This window comes from Trematomus bernacchii, unplaced genomic scaffold, assembly GCF_902827165.1.
Source record: "Trematomus bernacchii unplaced genomic scaffold, fTreBer1.1, whole genome shotgun sequence".
NCBI lineage: Eukaryota > Metazoa > Chordata > Actinopteri > Perciformes > Nototheniidae > Trematomus > Trematomus bernacchii.
Window position 1 is genome coordinate 10240367 of NW_022987739.1, and position 13237 is coordinate 10253603.

The window sequence follows — 13237 nt, forward strand, 5'->3', positions numbered from 1 at the left end:
TTTACGGAGCCAAAACGGCAAATACGTCTTACCTTTGCTCTTTTCTGATCAAAAGTTTAGAAACTTCCCCTCGATTCTATTGGCTCTGACGGTTCAAAAGTGGTGTCAATCACCAATTTCGACCGATGGGTTCCAGTGATATGGCAAATACACCCAAATGACCCCAGAAGTGTTTTTTTCTTCCTTAGGCCCAGGCTCCACGGGAACGCATACGGCAAAACGCATAGGATTAACGCAAACGCCAAAAAGCTTCCGTCCACACGCAATATACACCGGATTGTGTCAAGCTACACGAGACAGCTCTGTTTACATTCAACCGCTGGAAAAGCTGCAGTACATATGCCGAGCCTGTACGTGGCGCTGTAACTTCCTCCACAAAAGCAGCAACTTCCTCCACAAAAGCAGCGAAGAAGAATGGTTGTCATGGCTGCACTTCTGTTTATTCTCCGCGGTGGGGGCCGAGGGAACCGGGCAGAGTTTTTCTCCGGTCAACATGTGTTAAAGTTTAAATCTTCCGGACAAAATTATAAAAGTGCCGGTCAAAGGTCTTCTTTGTTATTTATTGAGCTTTAAAACAAATGAATAACGACGATATAATGATATATAATAATAAAATACACGGAGGCTGTCTCTTTTTCCTCTCTTCTGACAGCGTCAGTGTCTGTCTCATGCAGAAGCTGATCCAGTAATGATGACTCGACAGTAAAAATAAACATATTTATAACTAGTTTAGGTAGTTTGAGAGGTAATTAAAATAGCTAAGGGTGATGATCTGACTTGAAGTGTGTGTTTTGCTCCCGCTGCATCACAGCGGGAGGAGCTGCGTGTCTCTGTCCTGTCCGATTAGACTTCACTCGCGTTTATGTCCATATCGAGATAAAGATAAATAATCTGAATTCAGTGTGCAGTGTACTTTTGCGGGGGTGAGCAGCAGAGGCGGGGCTATTGCATCGTCATTATCAGAAACGGATGACCGTATAGGCTACCACACGGCCCCGTTGGACCCCCCAGAGCGCTCCGTTCCCAGATCTATCCACCTTTGGACCCGTTGTCGTTTGCAGGGTCCGTTTCTACCGTTCCGTTACGGCGTCGTGTAGCTTAAAGGGCTATACGCAAGAGAAATATGCGGATACAACCCGTTTTCGTTCCCGTGGAGCCTAGGCCTTAACCTCTCTAAAAAGGTCAAATGTCACTTGTTTTGCATCAATCTTGATACAGGGTACTTATTATATGTTATAGTTTAGATTCCTAAAGCTTTTTGTCTACTATCCCATCATTCAAGGGTGGTTTTCACTATAAGTAATTGTTTTTTTTTGGACGGAAACTAATTTACATGTTTTTACTATGTTCAATCTGAATTTACTTTAAAATAAAAACATCTATATTGATTCTGACTTTTCTACATCCAACTCACAGATGTAACCTTGCTTTGAGAAAAAAGATTATTCATTTACCCCTTTTTAGAAGTGAAGATATAGTGATTTGTTCTGGGAATGTCATTTTCGAGCCTGAGACCTGAAAAACAGGCTTGGGGCTCAAAGGGAGGTTCGCCTTGGTGTGTTGTCAGCAAGTCGCTTGTTGTGGAATGCAATTCATTTACGTTGCTGTCATCGCATCAACGTGGATCTGTCATGCTATACTGTACATTCACATCTAAATTTAGATGCCAGTTTTAAAACAATAGAAATTCAGTAGACAAACCAGCTGATATTTTTGAAATCTTATTTGCCTCATGTTTCATTCTTTGCTTCTTATCGAGAGAGAAAGAAGACTATAGAAATCATCGCAATTTGTTGTTCCTGTTTGTTTGCAATCAATAAATCAAAGTGTATTTTTCAAACAGGTTAGTACGGTTTAAACTGCCTCATGCGTGACTGGCAAGCAAAAAACAAATGAAAAGACAATAGCAATTCAACAGTTTAATAGAACATATTTAAACCCTTTAAATATTATAAATACTAAAACAGCGTACATTATAAAGAACATAATAAATAGCAATAACATAGAATACAATTATAGAACTTAAATACAATAAATATACAATACCATTTTTATTACGATTTAAATGAATAAAGAAAACATGTAAAGGCCAGTCTTCAATGCTTCCAGCAGCTCGGAGCATTAAAACTAAAAGCTGACTGGCCAACATTTTTAAGTCTTGCACTTTGGAATAAGTGACATACTGGTGCCAGAAGACCTGAGGGGCCGCACAGGACCAAACACTGTAAGCATGTGAGACTTACAGTCCGCTTTAACAACCAGAGCTTTGAAAACCAGTTAAAGATTTCAAAAATCGACATGGAAACTGACAGGAAACCAATCTATGGACTTCAAAACAGGAGTGGGTCTGTTTTAGGTAGACCAGATGGAGAGCAGTACAGGAATCCAGCCAGCTCAATATAAAAGAGTGCATTTATCCCTCTGTGTCAATCACAGAGTGAAATGGTTGCAATTTAGCAACATTTTCAGGTGATAAAACGCAGATTTCGTAAGATGCATGAGCCTAAATCTTAAGATCCAAGTCAAAGACCACACTGAAGCTTTTTGCTTGTTAGCTTTGTCCAAGGGAATTTGGTGTTGCATCTAGTTTTTTTTCTACACACTATTGAACCTATGACTTCAATTGGTGGGTTTATCCAGGTTGGGCTGTAAAACTCTTGTGACATGCATTTAAAAAAGGGAATACATTAGTCTATATAACCATGGATAGAGATGCATTAAAAGTGCACTGAACAGTCAACATGTAGAAAAACATTATTGAAATAAAAGGCTAGTGAGATGAAGTTGGACTTTAAATTACTCATTTGTTTGCAAATGCTTCCAACTTTGGTTTGACATGTTTCAACTTTAACACAAACAAACAGGGACAACCAGACTTCTTCCAGTGTATGCTAAACACACTCCTTTTTAACTAACGTTTTTCTTTTGAATAACGTCTCATGTGTGTCTGGGCTTGCACTGTATATTTGGCAGACAGAACCATTGAATACTGTCATTAGTTTACAGTCTTCCATCAGTAAAAGTGAGTAAATGTAAGGAGGAGGGAGGCTGCACTCCGCCCCTTTTGTGTTCGGGCCATGTGACTGGCCAGAGTTGTAATACACACTCCTCAATGCAAACAAGAAGCACTCGTGTGTTGACAGTGGAGTTGTATAGCAGTTTTACAGAAGGTTTGGAGAAACAGAAAACATGCGCTGCATAATGAACTACCGACTACCCTGCTCTCCGGTAACTTCGCCGACATATTCAGGGCGGCTCGTGCCTTACCGAGCGAGGAGCGCCAGGTAACTGACTTTATAAAAGTGTTGTACTATCGCGTTAGTTAACTGTCATCTGCTAGTAACAGTCTTTTTGTCCTTCTTATGGTCTCTGCGTTTGCTTATGTTTATCCTTAAATATCTGAGTATGTTATTTAGATGTCTGAGCAATATAATAGTTATTCAATCTGAAAACGTTGTGGCAAACTCTCCCTGTACCAATGTAACTGACATGGTTGTAATCTAATCTGCTCTCGCTTTATGCTCCGCATGTTTGGAGTGTTTTCCCATCATCTGTTCGGTATGCAGGTCTACCCCCGAGTAGTGTTATATATACATTTATAATATTATTCAATTAAATAGGTGAACGTCACTGTTCCCAAAACATCACAAGGAGCTCCAAAATAGACTCCAGCGTGCATGATGAGGGGCACGTAGGCTACAGCGCGTCGTGGGCAGCCCGGGGAGGGGGGGGAAGAGTCTATTTTGGAGCTCCTTGTGATGTTTTGGGAACAATGTTCACCTATTTAATGGAATAATATTATAAATGTATATAACTCTCTCGGGTTAGTTAATGGTTTGACACATTTCCCAGTTGTGTGTTTTTTTCATTTTAAAGCTCTACCCATCTCGTACGTTACATATAAATGTCACAAAAAGTGAATATTTAGCCTACTTTCCTGTCACCTTCCATGACGTTTGTGGATAAAGGATGTTTCGGACACGGAAACATGTTTTCTCCATATTCATATAGTTGTACCCAGTTATACCGTCTGTGAGTATAGGATGGCTTGATTTAAGGAAACACGTTTTCTGCATTTTGACTAGTTATAGTGAAAATGCGGTTATTTCTCTTTGGTATACCATGGGTTTATCACAAATAAACTCAGTTTTCACATGATGTTCCCTGTGGTGTCCCAGCCTCGGTCAGAGCTCCGTCTAGCGGAGTGATCGCGTCAGTCTCCGGGTTTCCTCCCATCGAAACAGCAGATGTTTACCACAGCCTTATCTGTAGAGAAGGATAAACAGAGTTTGCGTTTTCTGTCTCCCCGGGAGGTTAAAGGTGAAACTGTGCATCGCTTTTGTTGTACACTGATCTTTGGCTTGGCTCAGTAAGTTGAAAATCTTTAGTTTTTTTCTGAAGTAGTACGTTTTTTCTTTGTTGCTCTTGCTATAGGGGGAGGGGCTGGAAAATGTTGTGCTGCTCTGAGTGTGTTTTAGGAAACGTGCTAACGGATCGGGATATGATCGGGATGCAGCGGCGTAGAGGCTTAACATTTCGCTAAAACACGATAAAATGTGTTTGTTGACTGGAGAACAATGAGATTTAAGTGATAAACGTGTCGCTGGCTGGAGACAGCAGCCGCACCCGAAACACACGTCCTGCAGGAGACGAGACACACTGCCCGTCTGGGATCTGCTTTCACTGCGGAGGAGTCCTGCACAGATACAAGCTGATACCACCGCTTACCGCTGAAATGTCAATAGTCAATATTTCAACAATCTCCAGCGGCATTGTTATCAGGCTCTGTTTCTAAACGGAAGTATTTTTGTTAAAGGTGTGGATTTAATTTGTTCCAATGTGCGATTATACTGATTCATGCATTACACACTCTTGACTGCATGAGTTGAACACCTGTTTTTATTGATGAAAGATGACATGGGAGGTACAAACATCTTAATGGAAATGTACACCTGGTCCAATGAGTGTGTTGCCAATTGACTCACAACTACACATTGGTCAGATAAAAGGTGGGATTCTTTGTTGTCGACAACAATATCCATATTCTCATCCACTTTGTTAGTGTATAGTGTCAGGGTGAAAGCTAAATGCAGACATTTCAGTACGGAAAGAGTTGGCGGGAGGTCCTACGTTGGGAAGCAGTATTTAAATGTAATTATTTTTTACTTTTAGCCAATTTTAAGAACTTCGTTCAGACCAAACAGATGTCTCTAAATGTGGGTTATTCTTTATTTAAAGTGCACGAAAAATAGTATGACTTTTTTTGATCTCTTGGTTTAATCTCAAATCTGTTCCTCATTCTCTGGAAAAATGTGATGGTTGATTCACTCATCAGGAAATGTGATTTTTTTCCTTCTGAAGTCCCAGTGAAATCCTCTGAGGTCATCTTTGGCCCTGAATGGAACAGATAATGTCTGTCGGTGGATGTGAAAGATAGCTGATGCCTATCTAAAGTTTGTGGTAGACATGAGATTGGTATCTTGTAATAACTGTCGCTCTTTCTCTCTACAGTGCATCCGGTGCCAGCGTTGTTGCCATCGATAACAAGATTGAACAAGCAATGGTGAGTTTTACACAGCTGTAAAAGTTACAACACATGTGGTTAAGTGACGCACTGTGTCTGACAGCTTGAACAGTGACATGCTTCACTTACGTGTTTCTGTGCCAATCTTTAGATGACTCATTAAACGATACGCATAAAACTAATATGTGGCACATTTATTGTTATAGCATGTATTATGTTCCTAAAGCTTCCGTAATTACTGTTCTGAACAACCAGCTTTCTGTAGTCTATAAAAACACAACACATTACTTAGAATTCGCATTACCCCCCCCCCCCCCCCCCCCGTAACAAATAGAATTTACAGATGTTGCCAAAAAGAGATCACACTTTTCCACTTTAATTTATGATATGTCATTGTTAGAGGATGAACTCTGCATGATTGTGTGCTAAATGTAGTTCCCCTTTTATCCTCCCTCTCCTTTTCAGGACTTGGTGAAGAGCCACCTGATGTATGCTGTGCGCGAGGAGGTGGAGGTGTTGAAGGAGCAGATCAAGGAGCTGTACGAGAGGAACTCGATGTTGGAGCGGGAGAACGCTGTGCTGAAGTCGCTGGCCAACACGGATCAGCTGGGCCAGCTCTCCAGTCAGCTCAACACGGCCGGCAGCACGTCGCCGCCCCTGCAGCAGCAACACCCGCTCGTCACAAACAACAACAACAACAACAACCCCTTAGCGCACCACGATGCAAGTCAGAGCATCCCTCAGCAGCCCAACATCACCTCGGCGTGATCCAATCTCCCCTAGTTAACACACCTCCCATGGACAGGAGTGGAAGATCCTGTTAGAAATGACAACAACTGCTACCGTCCCCTTAGCTTCATTAAGGCAAAAGTCTCGCCTCTGTGTTCAATATGCTCCATTTGAGTGAAAATCGACAACAGCAACATCTTTTATTTCCCACAAAGAGCCATGCTTCAATGTGTGCACCTTGCCGTCACTGGGCTACCCCTTAAAGTCTTATTCTATCCCTGCAAAGCTGTAGAAGAAGAAGAAGCAGGGGAGGCGGTGCACACCATAAAACTGCATACTGTTCTTGTGCAAGAGGATGGGGTCAAACGGCACGGAGAGAGATTTGTTGGGGCAACAAGTGATAGAAGAGGGCGGTGCAGCGCAGTGATGAGGCTCCAGCAGGGACTGTCCTCCCAGTATCCCCAACCAAACATCACTTATGGGCTGGAAGAGGCCACAGAGCCGACGGAGAAGCGGGGGAGACGATTCTTCCTCCCGGAGCAGGGGGGAAGCCGGCGGGTGCTTCGGCTTCAGTGGGTCGAGTCGAGAGCCTTGGCTTGTTATATGCTGCAAAAAAAGCTTGTGTTGTTTTCTCAGAGCCACCATACTTTGACATGAATCATTATACTTTTTCCATAGTTCAGTTTTAGTATTTGCATTTATTTATTTCAGGGCTGCTATTTTCATAATGTAAATGAACAATGTCTTGGAGATACTTATTAACAAACAAAAAAACCTTTCTTTTTGGTATTTTAGAATCTGTCAGGTATTGAATTGGGTAGTCTTTTGCAACATGTAGATCTCAATAAGTAGGCAATAATTTCCATTATAGAACATTTCTCATGAAATAGTGCTAACACTAAAGCCGAGCTTACATTAGGTGAAATCCAGGTTTGAATGTATATTTTGTAAAGTATAAAGTATTAAGAGCAAGGAGGGTTTGTACAGGAGAACACCTGTTGTTAAGATGTGATGGGATGTTTCGATAAAGAAAACTATTAATTTACTTTTTTTCTAGACTTTGTCAAAACTAAAAATAATTTGAGGGTTTGGTTGGGTATAAAAAGCTGTGAAAAAAATTGTTCGACCTACTTTATAACCAAAGACGCAAAGCTGTGCAAGTCTTTTTCTTTTTTTTTTTTTTTTTTTATATATATATAAATGCACACTTTTCTTTTCCTACACTCTCCTTCCCTCTATTTGTTTTGCTGCCGTTCTGCATGTTCTGCATGATCTATAATCAAACCACTTTCTTACCTCGTGTTTTATCCAGCACTCTTATTTTATGTCAAGCTGTCAGTCTGTGAATGATTGTGGAAGGATTTATGAAAGAGAAAGGGAACAATGGGTGGAGTAAGTCGGTGAGGGAAAGGAAAAATGATGGCAAGGTGTTTGTCAGGGCCTCGTGCACAAAACAGTAGTCAGAAAAGGAGCCATGTTTTTTTCTTTCTTCATGTTAATGCTGTTATGCAGGCGCAGAGAAAAGGTTTTGTTACATTGCAGATTTTAATGTATTTAATTAATGCAGCATTTAGATCTCGATTGTAGTGTGCACTTTGCTTACAAAGATTAAAAAAATAGCAACAATATCCGCAAAAAAACTAAACAATGGAAACTATTGAACAATTCACACTTTAAAGCTGGAACGCAGTTGATTGTGTGTGAGCATATTATGGGATGTCCTGTACGTGTCACGTCTTTTGTGCCTCCTGTGCCGTCGCCTGCTGTCGTCAGGCGATTCGGTTTCTTTCTCTGTGGCTTAGAACCAAACCAAAATGCTTGGTAATTGTACAATCAGTCATCTTTCTACGGGACGTGCTCTTTGATTTCCTTTAGTTTTTTTTGCAAACAGGCTTATTTCTTTTCTCTTTATATATTTTTTCCTTTCATTTGAAGGAGATGCAGTGTACATGCCAAGTGTACTGTATGAAAGTGATCACTGAGCCTTGGAGAAAATATCTTAACAATGCCCTTGTAATGTGCTGTTCAAACAATTTTAGTTTTCAGTCAAAAATAAATTACTGTTTTATTAAGAGAATGTCTTCATGCTTCTTTTATTCGCCTACCAGGTAAAACCTTCAAACACATGCAAAGAATACGATTACAGACATAGGCTTACAAAATACTGAACATTTTCCTTTTATCCAAAGATAATTATCTTTCGCTTTCACAAACATTTAATCTTTTTTACATACATGTTAAACCATTAACAAGTAAAATAAATACTTTTGCTGGAGAAAGTGACATCAAAAATATACAGTGCAATACTTATCATTATATACAATTACATAGCAAATTAAATTCAAATTTCTACAATTAAAACATTCAATTGAGTGTATACAGTAATCCTTTGGGCAATGACTTTTTTTAGACATTGGTATGATGAAAAACGAAATGTTTAAATAAAAAAATCCTAATAAAAATGATTGTACTGGTGGTTTAATCAAAATCTATGAACAACAAATTGAGCAGAAAGCTTTAAATTTAGCTCAAATGTGAAACGACAATCTGAAGAAATGATGTCTAAATATCAAGTTTTATTTACCTTTAGTAATGATTTAATCGGTTATTATTAGGTATACAAAACATCTATAAATCTATCGCTTGGAAGACCTTCTGTAGAAACAAAGCTGAAAACTGGTACAGAGGAACGTGTAAAATCTGAAAGGATTTATCCTTAGTCACTCATCACCTATCTGTCATGTCAGACATAAATTATCACTTCATACTTGGAAGAAAGGTTGTAATTTTCAAAGCAATGCCGGTATGTGAAATGATATCCTACATCACCCCCAAGCTGGCAGCCACTGCAGCCGTTGTTAATTTTAAAGCATTTCAACTCGAAAATACTCGTTAAATTGTCAGTGTATACTTTCTAATTCAAACATCAATCAAAGAAGCTTAATTAGTGACTCCTTTATGGTGCCAAATAGTTGACTAGTCAGAGCTTGTGTTTTCCTTATCTGTGTTGAAGGTTACATTTTTTCCAGGTACTTACTCAGTGTTGTGTTTAAGCAGAGACTGACACGTTTGTCACGTCAAGTCAAATTGTGGAGTCATACTCGCTTTTCAACAAAGAAAAAATGTGTGCAATAATAAGTCACTTACGTATGTGGGCCTGGTATTCAGTTTCATCACAGTTGTATGCAAATCATCGGTCTTACATGCCTCCCCCATGGCTCACGGTCTGGTCTGAAGTGGGGAAGACGATGGTGCTTCAGTTAGTGTGCAGACTTTCGCTTCAGGGAGGATAATTAAACTAAACCAGTGACCAGGAGAAAATGCAACAATACTGCTAATCTTATTATTTCCCACCCTTTGTTCCTTTAAATGACAGTGGCCTGTGGACTCAAAACTAATTGAATCATTTTTAACTGGTAGGAGCATTATATTTCTAAAACAGAAAGCAGGTGGTTTAAGAGCAAGAAATATCAGGGTTTTTCCAGAATAATCGAGTCACAATCCTGTCACCTTCTTAGTAGCAAAGGTTGACCTCTGACCCTTTTAAATAGGCTTGGTTTCTCTCCAAAGCTCCTATCTTCATAACCTGCATCATTTGTATACTCCTCAATTACACATTGTGCATTACTTACCATTTACCTACCACATACTAATTGCTGTAAAATACAAAAAGGGAATATCCTTTTGACATACATTTAATTTGTGTATCCTTGTTTTTTGTTTTATCGTGTTAAAAATCTTGTTAGAACCTTGTTTAACTCAGTTGAACATAACTCTACCGGCCTAAGAGTGACATAAGGAAAGATGAGGATTGTGTTGTACAACATGAACATTAGATCATTCAATTAAATAAAGAAACTCAAAGACAGATTTATGCTAAACCCTCTGCATGTAGTTTTGTATGTCGCCATTTAAGAGCATGAAAAAATGAAAAAGGCAACATTTGGACCTAACCAGCATATTATTGCAAAACTAAGATAACTGGTTGAACCAGGCTCTGTGTCACAGTGTGATCTCCTCCTCCTCCTCACATACCCATCATGTGTGTTCATGCTGCAGCAGTTAGCAGCTCTGAGTCACAGCTGCTCACAAACACTCGTGGTAAAGCGAGGTGTGTTCCCGCGTAACTGTGAGCAAATACAGGTGAAAGCTCGGGACTTTATCATCAAGTTGTTCTGACATGTCCTGAATGTCACATATGGACCTTAAGCAGAATGTAGTGTGTCAATTATGCAAAAAGTTACATTTTGAGGTACTTTTTTGTGTACATTCAATGTTTTTAGATTTATATATTTGCTCCACTAGATTTATTTTACCCATACATTTACAATTGAACTTTTCTATATTTACATTTTCCGTACAATATCTAAAATCATGTCAATACATTTTTCATCAATGGGAAAAGAAAGACATTTTAATTAAAAAAGAACACTTAATACTGCTGAAAAGTTAATGTGCTTTATACTGAATTGTATGTGCTAACATCCACCTGAAAATCAAAATGCTGTTTACATGTTTATGCATCAAGACCAATCATTCAATAATTACATAGAAAAACAAACACTCTGAAAGGGACCATTCTGCACAATCGTACATATTTACACGACAATACTGCAGGACATGTGTTAAAAGTGTCTTGGCATTGCATATTACTAGTCTAAAGTATACTTTCTGAATACTGCCTACACATATATTTGGAGCTTGGAATGATATATAAAACATGTAAATAAAGAAATTAAAAGCTGTGATAAGGATTTAAGTAATAGTCTTTAGAAATGTATCCCTATTTTAACTTGTTTCTGTTGCGTTTGCACAGTGTGAAGCTGCACTCACAGGGGTTTTAACAGATTTCCAAAGAGGTCATGTATTTTTAGAGGGCAATATGTTCACAAGTGAATATTGTGCATTTCTCTTGTCTCAGCCTCACTTAACATTGCTACAGAATCCCGATTGTCATTTTGTCACTTAACACAGAGGAAGAAGTCGTGATTTATGCTTTGCGGGAATGTGTTTGTTGTATGCAAGATCAATTACTCACCATTGAGTCAACTACATCCACACCCAGCAGTTATTGGTGATGAGAGTGACGGTTACAGTGAATCACTCTCTTCAAGTGATTAAAGGGATTAATTTAAATGTGAGCATGGTAATGGTAAAACAATGAACAGACTTTGGTGCCATCATGTGGGTATCATATGAAACTAATGTGGAAGAAATAGCTTATATTCAGAGGTGGAAGAAGTACTCAGATCTTGTAACTAAGTAATTAAGTACCAGAGTGTAGGAATACTCTGTTAAAGTGCACCTATCATGCTATTTCTAGGCAATAGCATAGGTCTCAGATATATAAAGAAATAACAACAAATAACAAAACATGTCTATGAAGTGTTTTGCTCAAAATACCAAACAGATCACCCATTCTAGCCATGCCTCAAATCCCTCTATTTCACTTCCTGTTTCAAAAGTGCTGATTTTGGGTATAAAGGTTTATAAAAAAGAAATTGATTAAAAAAAAAGGAGGGGGCTGAGCCCATGGATGTATAATAAGAAGGACTCAGTAGAATGAATGGAGACAGAAAATAAATCTAGATTAGGCTTTTAGTGCATTTTACAACTTTAAGGACCTAATGATTACAATAAGGGCTATAAAATAGTTCATACTGGGTAGTTTATTTAGTTTAAAAAAATGTATCCGCTGATTTACAGACGTCTCTTTCCCAATGTTAGTCAATGGGAAAAAGTCTTTCTGGGTCCAGTGACGTCACGGACTGATACGGAAATTGTAGTACCGCCGTTTGGACACAACAAATATTTTCATCAGAGTCCTGCGCCGGACTCTGAGGAAAATATAGCCCTTATTAAAAACATTCGGTCCTCAAGTTGTAAAATGTGCTAATAACGTTATTCTGAGAGTTATTTTCCTCGGCATTATGAACGCGGATCTAATCCACGGGACCGCGCTGCCCGGCACGTTCATGTGACGTGTTCAGTACTACATGAGTTTTACCTTTACCCATGGATGCACAATAATAACGGATTATATGATTATATGAATACTTTTGTGACGTTTCGCTCTCTCAAAAGTTGGGCCATTTTGCCTTCATGCGCCAATGAGCAACTCTCATAGGAATGAACGAGGCCTCGCCTCCCACGCTGTATCCAGTTCTTATTATACATCAATGGGCTGAGCTCATGCGGGACCCGGCAGCTACTGTCTAAACTAAATACTGCCGTGATGAAACGCCATATCATGGATTATCAAGGATTATTTCTGAAACAGTATGGAGCTCAAAGGCTTTCTCTCTTGCCGGTTATACCACAAGGTGAGTTCCTTTTTATATCCAGCTTCTTCACACACATGCTCTCCAGTACAGGTTAGCTCTGAGTGTTAGCGATGCTAATGTAAACACCGACCATATTACGTCCAAAACAGTCGGACATTGTTTCTGATAGCAACTTTCTGATAGTGCCGTGGGTCCACATTTCCGATATTACGTCATATCGGACGCAAATCTGGATCAGCTCCGTTGTACCCCCGTTTTTAGAGATTTGGGTACGGAGGAAAAGAGAGAGGGTTTTATTTTCTGACGCTGCATGAGTTCCCTGACACACCGGGGACACATATTATAAAAGACATCAAAAAGTGCATTTTGCATGATAGGTCCCCTTTAAGTAAAATACCTGCATTCAAAATGTTAATCAAGTAAAAGTACAAAAGTATTAGCATCAATATACTTAAGTATCAAAAGTAAAAGGGCTCATTATGCAGATCGGTCAATTTCAGAATAATATATTATGTGTTTTGATTATAATTATTGATGCATTAGTGTTATCAAAGCTAGTGAAGGTGCAGCCAACTGTAATTACTTAGTGGTAGTGGAGTACAAGTACACGATTTGCCTCTGAATTGTAGTGAGGTAAAAGTACAAAGTAGCATGTCCCTCAAAATGTTACTAAAGTAAGCAAATCTGAAAAAAATGTAAA

General features: G+C 39.1%; 1 protein-coding gene across 1 annotated transcript in view; it reads left to right on the plus strand.

Moving 5' to 3' along the window:
- The window catches only part of tsc22d2 (TSC22 domain family 2), a 35401-nt gene extending 27071 nt beyond the window's left edge, over window positions 1-8330 (plus strand). The window contains exons 2-3 of the mRNA XM_034147078.1: window positions 5512-5563; window positions 5990-8330. Coding sequence (XP_034002969.1) covers window positions 5512-5563; window positions 5990-6292 — 355 coding nt within the window. The 3' untranslated portion in view covers window positions 6293-8330. The remainder of the gene's footprint in view (window positions 1-5511; window positions 5564-5989) is intronic.
- The last annotated feature ends 4907 nt before the right edge of the window (window positions 8331-13237 follow it).